We start from the raw sequence: 18619 nt of genomic DNA, 5'->3' as shown, positions 1-18619 counted from the left end.
ACAAAGATCAGAATGTATAAGCTCTAGTGGCGCCAAGTCTCTTGCCTCTGCAGTCTTATGGGACTTGCGAGGTTGCTTAGCTTGCACACATACTTGGCACTTAGAGCCTTTGACAGTAAAGATTTTCGGAATTAAATTCATATTGTCTAGCCGCGTCATGCAACCAAAGTTAATGTGACAAAGTCATGAATGCCAAATATTAGATTCATTGTTGTGGCAAACATTATTAATAACTTTAGTGCAAATATCTGACAAAAACAGGCGGAACAAGCCTTTGCTCTCATAGCCTTTTCCAACAAATTTTCCATATTTAGAAATTACAACTTTATTGGATTCGAAAACCAACTTAAAACCATCTCGACATAAACGGGAACCGCTAACGAGATTTTTATTTATGGACGCCACATGATGAACGTTCTTCAGACGCACAGTCTTCCCCGAAGTAAACTTCAGATCGACCGTACCAACACCTCGAACAATGGCATGTGACCCGTTCCCCATCAGCACGGGTGAAGTCCCTGTTGCCTGGTAAGAAGAAAACACGGAGGCGTCAGCACAAACATGTACATTGGCACCGGTGTCAATTAACCAATCAGGGGATTGAAATACTGAAAGGATGGTAGGAAAAATACCGTACCCTGATTCCTTCATATCAATATCATCGATGACAACATTAGCGGACTTGCCTCTCTTCTCATGTCCGCGCTCCTCAAAGCGATTAGGACACTTCAGAGCCAAGTGATTAGGATCACCGCAAACATGGCAAAGTCCCTTCCCCTTCTTATGAGAATTCTTCTTGAAGTTGGTAGAATGTGATGGTTTGTTTTTTGTATCAACCTTGCCTTTGCCCTGAGTTTTGTTCTTATTGTTTTTGAACTTGTTGGACTGGGAGTTCTTCTTCTGTACCATGTGGGCACTAGAACCTCCCTCAACAACTCGAGCACGTGTGTCCTTTGCTCTCGCCTTCTCTTCAACATCAAGAGTACCAATGAGATCCGTAATGAAAAACTCATGTCTCTTGTGTTTCAGGGAAGTAGCAAAATTGTTCCACAAAGGTGGAAGCTTGGCAATGATGCCTCCGGCAACAAATTTGTCCGGCAACACACACTTGAAGTAATCAAGTTCTTTTGCGAGCAATTGTATCTCATGAGCCTGCTGTACAACAGGACGCTCATCAGTCATCTTGTAGTCATAGAATTGCTCCATGACGTACAACTCGCTGCCGGCGTTCGAGGCACCAAACTTGGCCTCGAGCGCAGCCCACATGTCCTTGCCGTTGTCAAACGATATATACGAATCCACAATGGAGTCATCAAGAACACTCAGAAGAGCGCCTTTAAAGAGGGTATCGATCTTCTTGAAAGCTTCCAGCTGTGCTGGATTAAGATCGCCCTCAGGCTTGCCCTTGGTGGCGTCATAGCAGCCCATGGTCTGAAACCAGTAGACTGCTCTCGTGCGCCACCTCTTATATTACGCCCCTTAAAGGCGGGCGGCTTCAGATGCGCAGCAAAACCACTCGAAGTAAATTGCCTATAATCAGGTTTTTGGATTGTTGGAAATATGAGCAAGTTACTACGAGATTTAATTCGAATAATTAGAAGATAAATCATGACTACAGTAGCAGAGATTAAACTAATCATGCGAACTAGCATAGCAGATGAACAGATCACATCTAGGGCACATACTAGAAACATGAATTGTATCACGATCTCGATCAGGAAGGATAGAATCACATACGGTGCAGCGGGAGCAGCACCGCCGGCATTGACATTGTCGCCCATGTTGTCGAGGATGAGGTTGCCGAGGTCGGGGAAGAAGTCGTCGTTCGCGAAGTTGTCGCTGCCAGCAGTCGCGCGAGTGCGCTCCCCAAAAACCTGATCGCCCCTCTCTCGTACAGGATCACGAGAGGTGGGGTTCCGGAGGCCTGCTGTCCCTTCTCCCGGTGCACGTCGAAAGGAGGGATGGAGAAGACTTGCTTGGCGGCGCAATGATCTGAAACGGTGGTGAGAAACCATACGAAGCGGCGGCGGCTAGGGTAGACGTCCGCCTGACTATATAGTGCGGGCCGGGCAGGTCGTGGGAGTAAACCCCACGTCTGAGTCGTCACGATTCAAAAGAATCGGAAACGGTTCAGTAATTAACGCGTCCGTTAATTATTAATTAATGACTCATTATTTTTTCCTGAGCAGCAAAAATATAGACAACGTGCATAGCTCTGTCATCGGCTCGGCTCAATCCCGTAACCCGCGGTGCGCCGAGGCGAGCGAGGAGGAGGAGCGCGTGTAGGTCTCCTCTTCTCATGCTCATACAAGTGGTATAAGAGCTCACCTTATAAAGAGGTGCAACTCTCTCTCAACTTCCGCGGTGGGACTAAACTTTAGTCTCACTCACTCCACTCACATATGTGCATGAATAGGCCAAGAGAATTTCAAAATTTTAGTTGGGCTTTGGGCCAAAGGCCTACTAGCAAAATTCCAACAACTACTACTCAAAATTCCCGCATGATTAGCTGACCTACACAAACACTCAGTTGTCTAGCCAGGTAGACGTACATCAATAATACTACTAGTATCACAAATTGGCTATATATATCAGCTGGCTGTTGACCAAGAGTGAGTCAACCAAACCACGATAACAGGTTTTGGGGGAATGCGTCGCTTGCATATCTTCATACGAGATAGTATAATATGTGCCCAAATGATGGATCAGTTTTCTTGGAAGCAACATCACATCATATGATGTTGGTTTGGGCAGGCCATTGTACTGGACCAACAAATACATTTTATACTCACGCCTGCATGCTCGTCAAATGACTACCAACCCTGCCTGCCTGCCGCCACTTGCCCTCGGAAGCCGGCGGTGGAGTGGACATATGATCCGTGTCTAGGCCCTGACAATATGGCCGTTAGGCGCGAGCTTAGTCAAAGGTTGATCAGTTAGGACGATGGAGAGTGGTTAGCGTGAGCAGCGGCAGCGGCAGTTGCGGTACGACTCTGCAAGCCGATCCGATCCCATCCGATCCCGTGCCACAATTCGCGGGCGCGGGCAGCGCGTTTCCTGCGCCGTGAGCTTTTTACCGTTTCAACTCAACAAACTCGCGGAAACTAACGGTGCATTCCGGAACAGGTTGACTGTAGAAAGATACGGTGAAATGCCCCACATAGTAGTAATAATAACGGGAAAAGGAAAAAAATTACTTAACTAATAATTTCTAAAATGACACAAAGCCTCACATGATCCTTTCCGTTACATGGGAGGTATTACTTCAATCTTCCTACCACTGAAAAGTGATTGAAGTTTGATGATGCAGAGTGCCTTTTTTTAAAAGGATGCGGTGCCTTTGTTTTATTTGAAGAGGAGAAAAGATGGGCGCATCGTATCCTGTCTGGGCCACAAGACAACATCCTTCTCCCCAGGTGCTGCCAAATGTGTGTCCCGAAGAAACCAAATAATATCAAACAGGGCCTACTTTAGAGCAACGTCACAACCTAACCTGGTCAGACTCTCGCCGTGACGTGGAACCGGTCTTTAAAAAAAAATGTTGTTATCAACAGGATTGTTTCTCTCGGTTTAGCCCTTGGAGTTTTGCATAATCTGCTACCCCCGAAGCTGGTGGTGGTTTTCTTTTGGGAGGGGATGTTGATGGTAGTAGTTGTTTTTTTCTTCTCAAAGTTCACTAATAACAACAATCAATTGGAATGTCTTGTGTTCAACAAAAATTGAATATCTAATGTGTGAATTTGAATAGTTATATGTTCCTACGAACCTGGTACAATTATTTGTCTTTCTAAATTAGCATATTTTCCATTTGAAAATAACCCTAAAATGATACTCGTTCAATACACCGCGTTTTGGTGTAGTTGGCTAAAAAAAACGTCCTACATTTTGTTAAAGAGGGATTGAGGAGTACATCAGAACGTTAAGGAGCTGGTTGCACATGTTGCAAACAAAGCCATAATTGCTTGGATATTCAATTTGGCTTTAGGGAGCACATGCTCCTGCGTGCCAAAAATGTTGTTTGCAAATGTCAATTTATTCTGAAAAATAATTCAATGTGTTCATTGTCACACTCAGATGCTACCTGCAATTTTTGAGGGAAAAAACTTAAGCATTTTGACCCGTGCAAAAAAAAGTCGAATGCCAAATGTTACTTCCAGATGTTACACCTATTTTTTTCACTGACGAAGTACTGCTACCCCGTATCCCATGAAAATTACCAAGCACACTGCTACATTAGCATGAACATCTACAAAAAAAGAATTTTTAAATTTTATTTACTATTTGTTTTGAATTTACTGTTCATTAGGGAGCATCTACTCCTGAGGGCCAAAAGGTCACGTCCATAATTGTTACTCTATACTTTATATATAAGGTTGGGGTGGTATCGAGGTGCATTGGAGAGAACTGACAAGTGAGAGACATGAAAGAGAAACGGAGGTTTTTCTAATGCAAAGTGGAGAATGCGAATAAAAAAGAAGAGTTGTTTAAGTCACCTGATTTTAGCTTTTGCTGCAACAAAAAATGGAAAATAGCTCATCTTAGATGTCTAGTATGCACGATTTCAATCTTACTAGGATGGAACTAACACCAATCACCATACTCGTTCTTTTTTCTTCAAGAAGAAAGGCGGTACAAGCCGCAACAAGAACAAGCTAATCAAGCAAAGGACATTTTCTAATTTCTACCCTAAAAGAAACAAAAAAAATCAATGTGCTACGCGTATTGTGCAATAAGAAAGAGTGATGCTGAAAGGAAAACAAAGATAGAAAACCTATGTTTGTTCCACTCATTCCACCTCATCTACTCCAAATACCATTGTTACAAAAAAACATAATCAAATATTCACTACAACAATAGATGACAAGAAAAAGGTGTGGAAGTAAACAAACACAGCACTAACAGTTGTGCCATAATGTTAGCCTCATCAGTCAGTCCCAAAGTTTCTTCGGCCTTCATTGTCAGCAAGCCAAAACCTCCATCTTTCTCCTCCTTTCTGCACCCAAACTTCCCCTCCTTCCTTCTCTCCCTCCAGTTGCCTTCACCTCCGCTCTCTCCTGCTCCTTCTTCAATAACAATATATACTCTCCCCCGGCTCCGAGTTTGCATGCATGTCATCTCCTGTGTGCAGCCCCGTCTCTCCTCCACGGTATAATTCTCCCTCTTTGTAAATCATCATAATTTATTTCTTAAAGGACTTTGTTGGAGTATTTTTCAACAATTCCCTCGATATGGTATTTTGACTAGACAAGTAGAACGGATGGGAAACATGGAAGGATTTACCTAGGTTCAAGCCCTCCAGGAGGAGGTAAAACCCTACTGCATGTTCATGTATATTGCTTCCGTATAGGAGTTACAATGATCGAGTGGTTGAGAAATAGCTTTATGGTTCTCTATCACCTTCGACTACCCTAGCCTCGGCTTATATGGGCACTGGGGCTCTAGGTTACATTATCCTAGTCTGTTATGGATGAGTCCTCCTAGACGTCGGTCTCCTTGTGTATGTACCCCAAGTCCTCCGCGTCTCTCTTGTTGTAGGGGCCATGGGCCGTGATAGCCGGTCCATGACATAACCAACCTAGGGGGACACTAGGCCGGCCTACTTGGGCCAGCTTCCGATGAGGTACCCATGGGCCGTAGCACCGCCAAACCTCAAGATGACATAACTAAAAATCATCGAGCGACCAACTGCACAAGTTGCAAAGATATTTTTAGCTTCGATATAAAATTAATTAATTTATAGATGAGTGCGCCGATAGTATGAAAGTGTATTGATGAGAATTAAAGTCAGGGATCAAGAATAGATGGATGCTTTTTAACACAAAATGAAGAAGGTAAAATGAAAATAAGATGTAGTTCTGAACACCTAATCTAGGACACAATGTCGTAGCAACAAAAAATAGCATGTCCTCGATGTCTGTTATGTGATGTCCATGGCTATAGTCATGTTACCATATCCTTTGTCATTTGTATGGTCAAATCTCCCAATACGACAAGGTTTAATATCTACTAGAAATAATGAGCCATCATGTTGGAAATAGCACCATGTTTCATACACACACGTTGGAGCAAAGAACCACATTTTCCAGTTGTGCAAAAACCCAATTGTCATTGAACCAACTTGGCAAAAAGCAGACTAAATGGAAGCCAACTGTGTGGCGGCCGGAGTGAATCTCATGATATCTACTCCCGTCGTCTCATAATATAAGAGCATTTTCAACACTAGTGTAGTGTTAAAAGCACTCTTATATTATGGGACGGAGGGAGTATCTTGCTAGTTTTACATCGATACCAGCCAGTTCGATATATTTTCTAACCAGGGTATGGTTCCATATCTGGCAAGAAAAAAGGCAAAAATTACCAAATTCTGCTACTATGGAAGAAGCAAAGTAGTGAAAGAACATAGTGAGCTATCTTTTGGAAATAGTTCCATGTATCATACATTTGTGTATGGAGCGTAGAACCACATGTCTTCCGGTTGTTGAAAAACTCAATTGTCATTAAACCAATTTGGCATGAAATGGACCGAATGGAAGCCAACTGTGGTGACCAGAGTGAATCTCAAGATATCTTGCTAGTTTTATAGCGATACCAGTCAATTTCATATATTCTCTTGGCGTAGTAACAATTTCATATCCCCAAAAATAAAACAGACACAAATGACCGAACTGTAATACCCTTCAAGAACCAGAGCTATGAACGAACAAGGTTGAGCATATAAAATAGTATTTGGCTATGCCAGATCTATTGTCCGAGAAGACAATAGAAAAACATGACAACAAAAGAAAAAGCAGAGCAAAAAACCTATGCTTTGCTACACCCACCCCATCCCACCAGTCCCTACAAAAAGATACACGAAAAAGAAATGGTGTCCAAGTAATGTAAAGCCAAAGGCTATGGCTTTCTCCTCCTTTCTCCGCCAAACAACCCCCTTTCCTTCTCTCTCCTGTTGCCTACACCTCTGCTCAATCCTGCTCCTTCTCTGGTAATAGTATATACTTACCAGCAGCCCTGTGTATGCGCATTCGCCCTCTTGCTTGACTTCATCTCACGTGCCCAGTCTTATCTCTCCGTCATGGTGAGTACCCCAAATTTCAATTCCCCGGTATAGTTCCCCCTCTTTGTAAATCAACATAGTTTCTTTTTGGAAAAGGACCTCCAGATGATATAGCCAAAAGTCATCGAACAACGGGTTGCACAAGTTGAAACGCTATTTGTATTTGCGATAAAAATATATAATTAATTGATCTATAAGTGTGGTGGTAGCATGGAAGTGTATTGATGAGAACTAATATTCAGGGCTCGAGAATAATCGATGTTTTTTTCTAGCACAAAACGAAGAATGTAAAGTGAAAAAACAAGATGTAGTCTCGAACACCTAATCTTGCATGCATTGCCATAGCGACAAAAATAGCATGTCCTCGATGTCTATTGTGTGATGTCCATGGCTATAGTTATGTGGCAGTATCTTTTGTGGTTTGCAGGGTCAAATCTCCTAACACGCCAAGGTTTTATATCTACTGGATATAGTGATCTATTGTTTTGGAAAATAGGGCCATGTTTCATACATACGTGTACGGAGCCTAGAACCACATGTCTTCTGGTCATGGAAAACCACAGTTGTCATTGATCTGTCTCGACGAAGAAACGACTTCATATTGCCAAAAGAAGACCGTCACAAATTACCAGGCTCTAGTATTCTTTTTAAAAAACAGGGCAATGAAAGCCTCAACAAGAACAAAATGAACATATAAAAAAAGATCTATAAGTGTGGTGCTAGCATGTAAAACGAAGAATGTAAAGTGAAAAACAAGACGTAGTTTCGAACACCTAATCTCGCACGCATTGCCATAGTGACAAAAATAGTGCGTCCTGGATTTCCATTGCGTGATGTCCATGGCTATAGTTGTGTGGCGGTATCTTTTGTCGCTTGCAGGGTCAAATCTCCCAACATGCCAAGGTTTTATATCTACTGGACATAGTGAGCTGTCATTTTGGAAAATAGCGCCACATCTCATACATACGTGTAAGGAGCCTAGAGCCACATGTCTTCCGGTCGTGGAAAATCACAGTTGTCACTGATCTTTCTCCATGAAGAAACGACTTCATATCACCAAAAGAAGACCGTCACAAATTACCAAACTCCAGTATTCTTAAAAGAAATTGTGTGCTAGTAAAAAAAAAGCGCATCGTCAACAGTTATACCACAACATGAGCCTCAACCATCGCCAGCAGGCTAAAGCCTCATCTTTCTCCTCCTTTTTCCGCCCAAACCGCCCTTCTTTCCTTCTTCCACTCTTGTTGCCTTCACCTCTGGTCTCTTTCGCTCCTCCGATAGTAGTATATACTCTCCACCGGTGCTACCTCTTGAGATGCGTTGGTTTTTCCTTGAAGAGGAAAGGGTGATGCAACAAAGTAGCGTTAGTATTTTTCTTAATTTTTGAGAACCAATGTATCAATCCAGTAGGAGATAACACACAAGTCATCTAGTACCTGCACAAACAATCAAGAACCTTGCAACCAACACGATAAAGGGGCTGTCAATCCCTTCACGGTCACTCGCAAAAGTGAGATCTGATAAAGATAGTAAAGTAAATATTTTTGGTATTTTTGTTGTATAGGTTGGAAAGTAAAGATTGTAAAATAGTAAACGAGATGCGATGTAAATAAAAGAGATGCAATATAATAAGAAAGAGACCCGGGGGCATAGGTTTCACTAGTGGCTTCTCTTAAGATAGCATGTATTATGGTGGGTGAACAAAATACCGCCGATCAATTGATGGAAAAGCGCATAGTTATGAGAATATCTAGGCAATGATCATGAATATAGGCATCACGTTCGTGTCAAGTAGATCGAAACGATTCTGTATCTACTACTATTACTCCACACATCAACCGCTATCCAGCATGCATCTAGAGTATTAAGTTCATAAGAACAGAGTAACATTTTAAGCAAGATGACATGACGTAGAGGGATAAACTCAAGCAATATAATATAAACCCCATTTTTTATACTCGATGGCAACAATACAATATGTACCTTGCCGCCCCTAGGAAAGGACACCACAAGATTGAACCCAAAACTAATCACTTTTCCCATTGCAAGAAAAATCAATTTAGTAGGCCAAACTAAACCAATAATTCGAAGAGACTTGCAAAGATATCAAATCATGCATACAAGAATTCAGAAAAGAACCAAATAATATTCATAGATAATCTTGTTCACAAACCCACAATTCATCATATCTCGGCAAACACACCGCAAAAAAGTATTACATCGAATTGATCTCCAAGAACATCGAGGAGAACTTTGTATTGAGAATCAAAGAGAGAGAAGAAGCCATCTAGCTAATAACTATGGACCTGAAGGTCTGTGGTAAACTACTCACGCTTCATCGGAGAGGCTATGGTGTTGATGTAGAATCCCTCTATGATCGATTCCCCCTCCGGCAGATCACCGAAAAAGGCCCCAAGATGGGATCTCACGGGTACAGAAGGTTGCGGCAGTGAAAAAGTGGTTTCGTGGCTCTCTGTGATCGATCTAGGGTATAAGAGTATATATAGGCGGAAGACGTACGTCGGTGGAGCTTTGTGGGGCCCACGAGGGTGGAGGGCGCGCCCTCCTGCCTCGTGGCCGCCTCACGGAGTTCCAGACTTCAACTCCAAGTCTTCTGGTTTGCTTTCGGTCCAAGAAAGATTATCGTGAAGGTTTCATTCCATTTGGATTCCATTTGGTATTCTTTTTCTACGAAACTTTAAAATAGGCAAAAAAACAGAAACTGGCACTAAGCCTCCGGTTAATAGGTTAGTCCCAAAAATAATATAAAAGAGCATATTAAATCCCATTAAACATCCAAAACAGATAATATAATAGCATGGAACAATCAAAAGTTATAGATGTTGGAGACGTATCAACCAGCTCTGTGTACGCCCGCCTGCTGATGTTTGCTTGAACTACGTCGGTATTTTCCCAAAGAGAAAGGGATGATGCAGCATATCAACCGTAGGTATTTCCCTCAGTGATGAGGCCAAGGTTATCGAACCAGTAGGAGAACCACCCAACACCACGTAAACAGCTCCTGCACTCAAAAAACAAATACTTGCAACCCGACGTGTTAAAGGGTTGTCAATCCCTTTTGGGTAACGGTGCCAGAAATTGTCAAGTTGACGGGATAAAAATTGTAGTAGATTGATAGATGCAAATAAAAGCAAATAAAATTCAGCAAGATATTTTTGGGTTTTTGGATTAATAGATCTGAAAATAAAAGCAAATAAAAATAGATCACAAAGGCAAATATAATAAAGAAGAGACCCGTGGGCCGTAGGTTTCACTAGTGGCTTCTCTCAAGAAAAATAGCAAACAGTGGGTAAACAAATTACTGTTGGGCAATTGATAGAACTTCAAATAATCATGACGATATCCAGGCAATGGTCATTATATAGGCATCACGTCCAAGATTAGTAGACCGACTCCTGCCTGCATCTACTATTATTACTCCACACATCGACCGCTATCCAGCATGCGTCTAGTGTATTAAGTTCATGGAGAAATAGAGTAATGCAATAAGAATGATGACATGATGTAGACAAGATCTATATATGTAGAAATAGACCTCGTCTTGTTATTCTTAATAGCAACGATACATACGTGTCGGTTCCCCTTCTGTCATTGAGATCAAGCACCATAAGATCGAACCCATCACAAAGCACTTCTTCCCATTGCAAGATAAATAAATCAAATTGGCCAAACAAAACCCAAATATCAGAGAAGAAATACGAGCCTATAAGCAATCATGCATATAAGCGATCAAAAGATTCAAATAACTTTCATGAAGAAAAACATAGATATGATCATAAACTCAAAGTTCATCGAATCCCAACAAACACACCACAAAAAGAGTTACATCATATGGATCTCCAAGAGACCATTGTATTGAGAATCAAAAGAGAGAAATGAACCCATCTAGCTACTAACTACGGACCCGTAGGTCTACAATAAACTACTCACGCATCATCGGAGAGGCACCAATGAGGATGATAAACCCCTTCGTGATGGTGTCTAGATTGGATCTGGTGGTTCTGGAACTTGCGGCGGCTGGAATTTATTTTCGCCGACTCCCCTAGGGTTTCTGGAATATTAGGGTATCTATAGAGCAAAGAGGTGGTGCGGGAGGCCACCGAGGTGGGCACAACCCACCTGGGCGCACCTGGGCATTGGGTGTCTTTTGGTCCATAAAAATTCGACAAAAAGTTCCGCTGCGTTTGGACTCCGCTTGGTATTGATTTCCTGCATTGTAAAAAACATGCAAAAAATAACAACTGGCACTGGGCACTATGTCAATAGATTAGTACCAAAAAATGATATAAAATAATTGTAAAACATTCAAGAATGATAATATAACAGTATGAAACAATCAAAAATTATAAATACGTTGGAGACGTATCACTCGCCGTCTCGCTTGCCTTCATCTCCCGTGCCCAGACTTGTCTCTCTGCTATGATGGGTACTTCAAATTTCAATTCCCCAGTATAATTCTCCCTCTTTGTAAATCAGCATAGTTGCTTTTCGGAAAGGACTTCAAGATCATATAACCAAAATTCATTGAGCGACGGGCTGCACAAGTTACAAAGATATTTGTATATGCGGTAAAAATATATAATTACTTTATCTATAATTGTGGTGGTAGCATGGAGGTATATTGATGAGAATTAGTATTTGGGGCTCGAGACTAATCAAATCTTTTTAACACAAAAAGAAGAATGTAAATTGAAAAACAAGATGTCGTTTCGAACACCTAATCTTGCACGCATTGCCATCGACAAAAATAGCGCGTCCTGGATGTCCATTGTGTGACGTCCAGGCTATAGCTGTGTGGCAGTATCTTTTGTCGTTTGCAGGGTCAAACCTACCAACACGCAAAGGTTTTATATCTACTGGACATAGTGAGCTGTCATTTTGGAAAATAGCGCCGCGTTTCATACATACGTGTACGAAGCCTAGAGCCACATGTTTTCCGGTCGTGGAAAATCACAGTTGTCACTGGTCTGTCTCCACGAAGAAACGATTTCATATCGCCAAAAGAAGACTGTCACAAACTACCAAACTCTAGCATTCTTAAAATAAACAGGGCAATGAAAGCCTCAACATTTCAACAAGAACAAAATGAAAAATAAAAAATAATATTTGACCACATACCAAGTCTCTTGTGCAAGAAGAGTATAGAGTAGAAAAACTTGACAAGAAAAGAGAAATCCTATTTCCAGCTCCACCCACCCCACCGCATCTATCCATCTAACAGAAATAGGCGAAAAGGAGAGGGCGCGCTAGTAAACAAAAAGCGCAGCGGCAACAGCTGTGGCACAGGCAGCAGCGTCAGCCTCAGCCATATCAGTCAGTCCAACCCCCGACGCGTCTTCAGTCTTCGCCCCCAGCAAGCCAAAGCCTCCGCCTTTCTCCTCCTTTTCCGCCCAAACAAACCGCCCCCTCCCCTCCCGTCGCCCTCACCTCCGCCCTCGCCGGCAGTAGTATACGCCCGCCACCAGCTCCGACGACCCGCGCCTTCCCTCACTCCCGCCGTCGCCGCCTCCCGCGCCCGGTCCCCCGTCCTCCCCTCCGCCGCGGTGAGTGCTCCGAATTCCGGTTCCGACGGACCCTTACCTTTCGGCACAGAGTGTACGGCCCTGGCGCGCGCGTTGTGCTTCCTTCCTGTGCGGTTTTAGGGGATTCTTGTGGTGTTAGGGGATTCTCGTGATCCCGGTCGCTTATCCCGCCGCGGCGCGGCGACCGGCGTTTCTGGGCGGAGTTCTGGTTGCGCAGCAGGGGAAGGGGGCGCAGGTAATGTCAGAGACGGACGATCCTGCGGCTGCGGGTTGGAATCGATGCGCGTGCGACGTGTCGAATCTAATTTCTTTTCTTTTTTACCTCTTGTTCCTGATTGTTCTGAACTTGGTTGTCAGTTTGTTCCGCTCCATGAACTGAATCCTAGAGGGGGATCAGAATGGATTGGAAAAAAAGGCTGTTGCGTGGTTTTATTGGCTTTTTAAGAGAATTTCGTTCTCGCAAGTCACGAATGTGTAAAGCGATGTTTATGCTTTTCGTTGTTCTTGACAGCTTAGTTATGAGTTATGTGACGGAATTTTCCTGGAATTTTGATGCGTTGTTGTATCGCGAGAGATGCTGTGACAGTGAAAGCTCGACTTGATGGACATTTACTTGTGGTAATAATTACTGTATATTACCATTACTTTTCTGGTAACTGCCTAGACTAGGCAAGGAAAAGACCTGACTATGAATTTGGAATTGTGCTGACTTTTCTTGTATCTATAAGCTACTCCTCCTTTCCAAGATACATGACGTTTTAGATATGGACACTATCTCTAATACACACCTTTGATTTTCTTTTTATAATATATAATTATATATTTTGAAATTGTTTTTCATTGCCAGTTCAATGTACAATTTCTATGAATAAATCTAAGCATTTTTTGATAATTAGTTGTGAAAGATAAAGGAGATATCTCCGCCAAAAAAAAGAAGATAAAGGAGAAGGCAATGCTTGTGCTTGTGAGCAACTGGAGGAAGCGTATGTTGGCTTATGGCATACGCGGTCTAGCTTTAATGAGAGGAAGATATCCAGCTGGTTGTATTGTGTATGCATACTTATTTCTTGCTCCCGATATCTAAAAAATGGAAGATAATCCGTTGCTTGTCGTGTTCTATCATGGCTGAATGTCTGAATCAATTAGCGCTCTTTCTAACAGAACCAATTGTTGAATTGACTGTAGAATAAAGCAGGAATGTAATGCTCACCTGAAAGTGTGATAAAAGCAGAATCATTTCAATAGGTGAATTTGGGATGCAGTTATACTCCAGATTTTTCTGTACATACTATTTTACTTAAGTGGTTAACACATTTGTGCAAAATATGGTGCTTCAAGATAGCTTTATAACACCTTTCAAAAAAATATATAGCTTTATAACTCGACCATTTCTTTACTTAATTGTATCTTTACATTATTTTGTTCATGCATGCATTTTTATTCACATTCATGCAGTTTGTCAATATTTGACGGTTATTCTTTGTTGCACAGGGTTTGTTCTAGAGGGTGTATCTGAAGTTCTCTCAGCATCCGAGTGCGCAGCTTTGTACAAAAGGAACCATTCAGGCCATCTCAGACTGTCTTCATGGATGAATGATAAGATCACCAGTTGCTGTCACTTTAAGTATCTACAAGTCACTCTTTTCATAATATTTCTGAGCAGAGGTTGGGGAGTCAAGTTGTAAGGGTGTAAAGATGGACTACTCTAATGGTTCTTTCTTTCCTTCATGGCCTGACAATTCCGCTTCTGAGAATTATAGCTTTGTTGATGGTTCAGTGGAATCATATGCAGAAGAAGGAAGTATGCCACCTGCAGGCTATTTCAGAGCTAGATCAAATCAGAATTTAACATTTGATGAGCATGAACAGAACCCTGCTATGCTTGCAAATGGGTGCTTGCCGTACAACACCCAGACTGATCTATTATCTGGTGAGATTCTGTCAGAGGACAAACCTTCCAACAGCCTTATGGAGCTTCCACAACTTCAGAACAATGGCAGTCTGCAAAGTAATTTAATCCCATCAGGGACTCTTCAGTGCACTTCAACACCTGGAACATTTGACCTGCAGTTGGATACCCCTGGCCTTCTAGAACTTCCTCATGCCTTGTCCAGTTCAATTGAAAGCAATGGTAGTGAAGTTTCAGCTTTTCTTGCTGATGTACATGCTGTTTCTTCAGCCTCAACTCTGTGTTCGACATTCCAAAATGTTCCTTCCTACATGGAACCAGTAAGCCTAGAAGCTTTCAGTTTTCAAGGGATACAAAATGCTGCTATGTTCAACAATACAAGTCATTCAAATGGGAACCTGTCAGTATTTGATGAGGCAACCATGGCATCACTACATGTAATGCTCATGACAAAGATATAACTGTAACATATTGGTACTACTGCTACCTATTTCTCATTCACTTGACTATTCATTCTTGTGGTAATACAGGATAGCAAAGAATTTCTCAGTGGTGGCATCTCATCTTTTGGTACGGCCGAGCAGTCTCAACTAGCTGGTAGTGGTTTGAAGGCTGAACAACAGGTTTTAATTTTGGAACTCTGCCACTAAACAGCAATAACCGCAAGTTATTGTTCATTCAATTCTGTACTGGTAAATTAACTTCTTTTGTTCGTATTGCAGGAACAAAATGTGATGTGCAATATTCCGCTCCCTTTCGCTTCTGGTAGTCAGATGGCAGTGAGTGAAGCACAAGGGACACTGATTCCTTCAAAGGTTTTCTTTAGCATTTGTTACATATTTAGTGTTTCGTTTTATTCTCTTTCTTTGGATTCATATCTAACTGAGTTTGACTCTGTTTCCAAATGTTCAGATAAGCTCAACGATCCATAACAATAAAAGTGAGTACCCTGTCCCTATCAGCCATTCTGCTGATGCGCAGAACAAGGCAAATTCAGCTAATGGAAATAGTGCCAGTGCTAAGCCACGAGCAAGGGCTCGTCGTGGACAGGCAACTGACCCTCATAGTATTGCTGAACGGGTGAGTTATCTTGTTTGGTAAATTCACTCTAGATAAATGAAAATGTTTCACAACTTGGGTTGGTTGAATTTTATCTATGTGTTCATGCCCTATCATATATTTTTAACTGGAACTTGCTTAATACTGCAGCTTCGCAGAGAGAAGATCTCAGAGAGGATGAAAAATCTCCAAGACCTTGTACCAAATTCAAATAAGGTATTATTTATAGTGTTTCCATTTATATTGGTACAAAAAATGCAGGGGTATTCCTTTTTTCCCTGTTCAACATGCAGTACATTTATATTAGTCCACCGAAATATCTTTTATTACTTCCATATAACCGAATCAGAAGAGAATGACATATGGTAATAGCCAATCATATATGTGGATACATATGTGCTGAAGTATTGTTTTAAAATTGGCCCAGCAATAACTGAAGCAAGTAGTTGTTTGGATTTTAAGACTTGAAAAGTGCAAATAACATTTGTCCTAAATAGTTACCAGTTAGGGGTAGCCTACCCCAACTTGCTTGGGACAAAATGCCTTGATGTTGTTGTAGTTATCAGTTAGGGGTAACCTAAGCCATCACAAGTCATAGGTTCAGTTCCTTTATGATCTGCTTAATGTTCTAGGCATGTTTGTTTTGTAGCCACACTTCGGCAAACTAGAGTTCGACAAGTTAGAGCTTTTCTCGCCACTGTTTGGTTAGTGCCTAGTGCCATACTTGCAGGGCATCACACTTCTCTAGCACTAATGCATCATGGCTTGACGTGTCGTACGCACAAGCCAAATTTGCATTTGTTGTGGCGGGCTGGCACCGGATTTGGGCACAACAAAATCTGTGCCACCTATACTGTTATCCATGCCTGGTTTAGAACATTGCGAAGTTAATGAAATTAACTTTTCCTTAAGTTTATTGGTCACTCTCGAATAAAATAGTATAACAATGAAATTTGGAATTCCTAACCAATAGTCTTTTTTATGTGAGCAGGCAGATAAATCATCAATGCTTGATGAAATAATTGATTATGTGAAATTTCTTCAGCTTCAGGTGAAGGTGCGTCCACAAACATGTTCATGAGTAGTAACTTTCCCTGTTGGTTGTCATTCTCCTTCATTTCCTTTCTCTGAAACAAATCGTCCTGGTTTCAACATTACAGGTCTTAAGCATGAGTAGGCTAGGAGCTCCCGGGGCAGTTCTTCCCCTCCTTGCAGAATCTCAAACTGAGGTACGGAAACTTTTCTGTTTGTACAAAGTGAATAGCTCCTTGTTGTGACTATAGGCATAAAAAAATTGGTAGACAATGACAAGTTTTTTTCGTTGTTGCATTTCTACTGTTGGTTACACTACTTTTATGACCATAATATGCTTCGTGATTATTCAGGAGTCTTAGAGCTCCACTTGCATTGTAGTTAGAATTTATATTAGATTCTTTTGTATTTTTCATGGCTTTAATTTGGTTGAATGTAACCAAATCTAATTTATCAATATCAGTACTGATGAATAAACACTTCATTCAAGTCAAGTCCTTGCTTTTTCTCTAGAATGCCAGTGTACTCAAGTTTTATTGCACTGTCGAACTTTCCACAGGGCCATAGCAATTCACCTCTATCACCTCCAACCGCTTCACAAGGGCTTCTGGATGCAGCAGGCCCAGAAGACAGCTTGGTCTTTGAGCAAGAAGTTATAAAGCTGATGGAAACAAGCATCACAAATGCAATGCAGTACCTTCAGAACAAGGGCCTCTGCCTGATGCCTATCGCTCTTGCTTCAGCCATATCCAACCAGAAAGGCACTTCTGCAGCTGCAGTCCCTCCTGAAAGGTGAAAACAGAAAGCACATCATGCTCCTCCCATCGGCCTGAGGAAACAACTGCCGAAATGTGCTAGAGTTCATAGAAGTTATGAGAAAACTAAATCCGAGGCTGAAGGATAGGAAGTTATGCGACTAATAGTACAAGCTTATGGTATAATCTAGTAGCTTACTCCAAGAAACCTATACCTTTTCTCTTCTCTGTTGCACATCGGTTGATGTGTATTCTTTTGTTTTTTGGACGGCATTCTAATTGGGTACAAGTGTCTGGCACCTTGGGTTGTACATGGATCTATGAGGGTTATTACCGACTGTTCATGATGTTATATGATGATCAAAGCAGACCTAGGAAAACTCGGTTGCTTTGGGTTTCACTTGGTTAGGGCAACTCTAATCTCCTCGAAACTTAACTCCCAAAGGAATATGTGTAGTAGCCTCGTTTTTTATCGACCCCCAAAACTTTTAAGTCCATAAACTCTTTTTTTGCACTTTCTCTCATCACATTGCATACGTAAACCTCATTTCCACTTCATTTCAAAACCATATTTAATACAACCTTGATGATTTGAATGCATACATTCCAACTACATTTGAAATGCGAATGCACAAAATCTCAAATTTAAATCACAAATGTTCATGAAGTACTGAAAGCAACGACATATAGTTCATCTGATAGCAAGAACATAGAGCAAAGTCCGTTGAGAATAAATGGGAGACAACATTGAGTATAGATTAAGCACCCACATCCATCTTGGCAACACTGAGGATAACAGTTTTGGCATTTCCAAGATCTCGTGACGAGCTTGCTCAAAATATTGTTTTGCCATATGCCGTCCAATTGTGAAAACGTCCACGAGCATGAGATCCTCAACCTCACCTCCTTGAGGGCAAGCTTCCTGTCCTCTTCCGCCGGCTTCCTCTTCTCCTCCAACCGCGCGGAGTTCATCCACCTTGCCATCTTCCCTGCCTTCACCATTTCTCTCTTTTGGTGTCTTCTCCTAATTCCTCCTTGCGCACTTCTCATTATTTTTTAAGAATTATCCAACAATGATGCAAAGTGAAGGCCGTCCCATCATTCTTCTTGTTGTTTTCCTTGAGAAGTCCTTGCACGTAGGAATCAAGCTTATTGAGTGGCATACCACTTGTCGGTGTTTCTTTCACTTAACACAACCTTCCCATCTGGTTGCATTGATCTTGAATTGTTGACTAGTGGTGCGAGTACGGATATTTTGTGAGGTTGG

General features: G+C 41.7%; 1 protein-coding gene across 3 annotated transcripts; it reads left to right on the top strand.

Moving 5' to 3' along the window:
- The first annotated feature begins 12413 nt into the window (after window positions 1-12413).
- On the top strand, window positions 12414-17752 carry LOC119329150 (transcription factor UNE12-like). 3 transcript variants are annotated; one of them, XM_037602157.1, is made up of 10 exons: window positions 12414-12618; window positions 13109-13215; window positions 14089-14943; window positions 15037-15129; window positions 15229-15321; window positions 15419-15586; window positions 15716-15781; window positions 16557-16622; window positions 16726-16794; window positions 17157-17752. In XM_037602157.1, exons 3-10 carry the CDS (start codon window positions 14293-14295, stop codon window positions 17391-17393), a joined length of 1443 nt encoding a protein of 480 aa, XP_037458054.1. In that variant the 5' UTR covers window positions 12414-12618; window positions 13109-13215; window positions 14089-14292; the 3' UTR covers window positions 17394-17752. The 3 variants fall into 3 exon arrangements, with proteins under 3 accessions (XP_037458054.1, XP_037458053.1, XP_037458055.1); XM_037602156.1 differs by lacking the exon at window positions 13109-13215; XM_037602158.1 differs by lacking the exons at window positions 12414-12618; window positions 13109-13215 and adding an exon at window positions 13522-13647.
- The last annotated feature ends 867 nt before the right edge of the window (window positions 17753-18619 follow it).

Source organism: Triticum dicoccoides, chromosome 7A, assembly GCF_002162155.2.
Source record: "Triticum dicoccoides isolate Atlit2015 ecotype Zavitan chromosome 7A, WEW_v2.0, whole genome shotgun sequence".
NCBI classification, from domain to species: Eukaryota; Viridiplantae; Streptophyta; class Magnoliopsida; order Poales; family Poaceae; genus Triticum; species Triticum dicoccoides.
This window is presented reverse-complemented; position numbering and strand designations above follow the sequence as displayed.

Bases quoted from the DNA above. Each gene is read 5' to 3' on its own strand.
- LOC119329150 (XM_037602156.1), top strand. From the start codon at position 14,293: ATGGACTACTCTAATGGTTCTTTCTTTCCTTCATGGCCTGACAATTCC. The intron at 14,944-15,036 runs GTAATGCTCATG...GTGGTAATACAG, and splicing joins CAACCATGGCATCACTACAT to GATAGCAAAGAATTTCTCAG. The intron at 15,130-15,228 runs GTTTTAATTTTG...TTCGTATTGCAG, and splicing joins GTTTGAAGGCTGAACAACAG to GAACAAAATGTGATGTGCAA.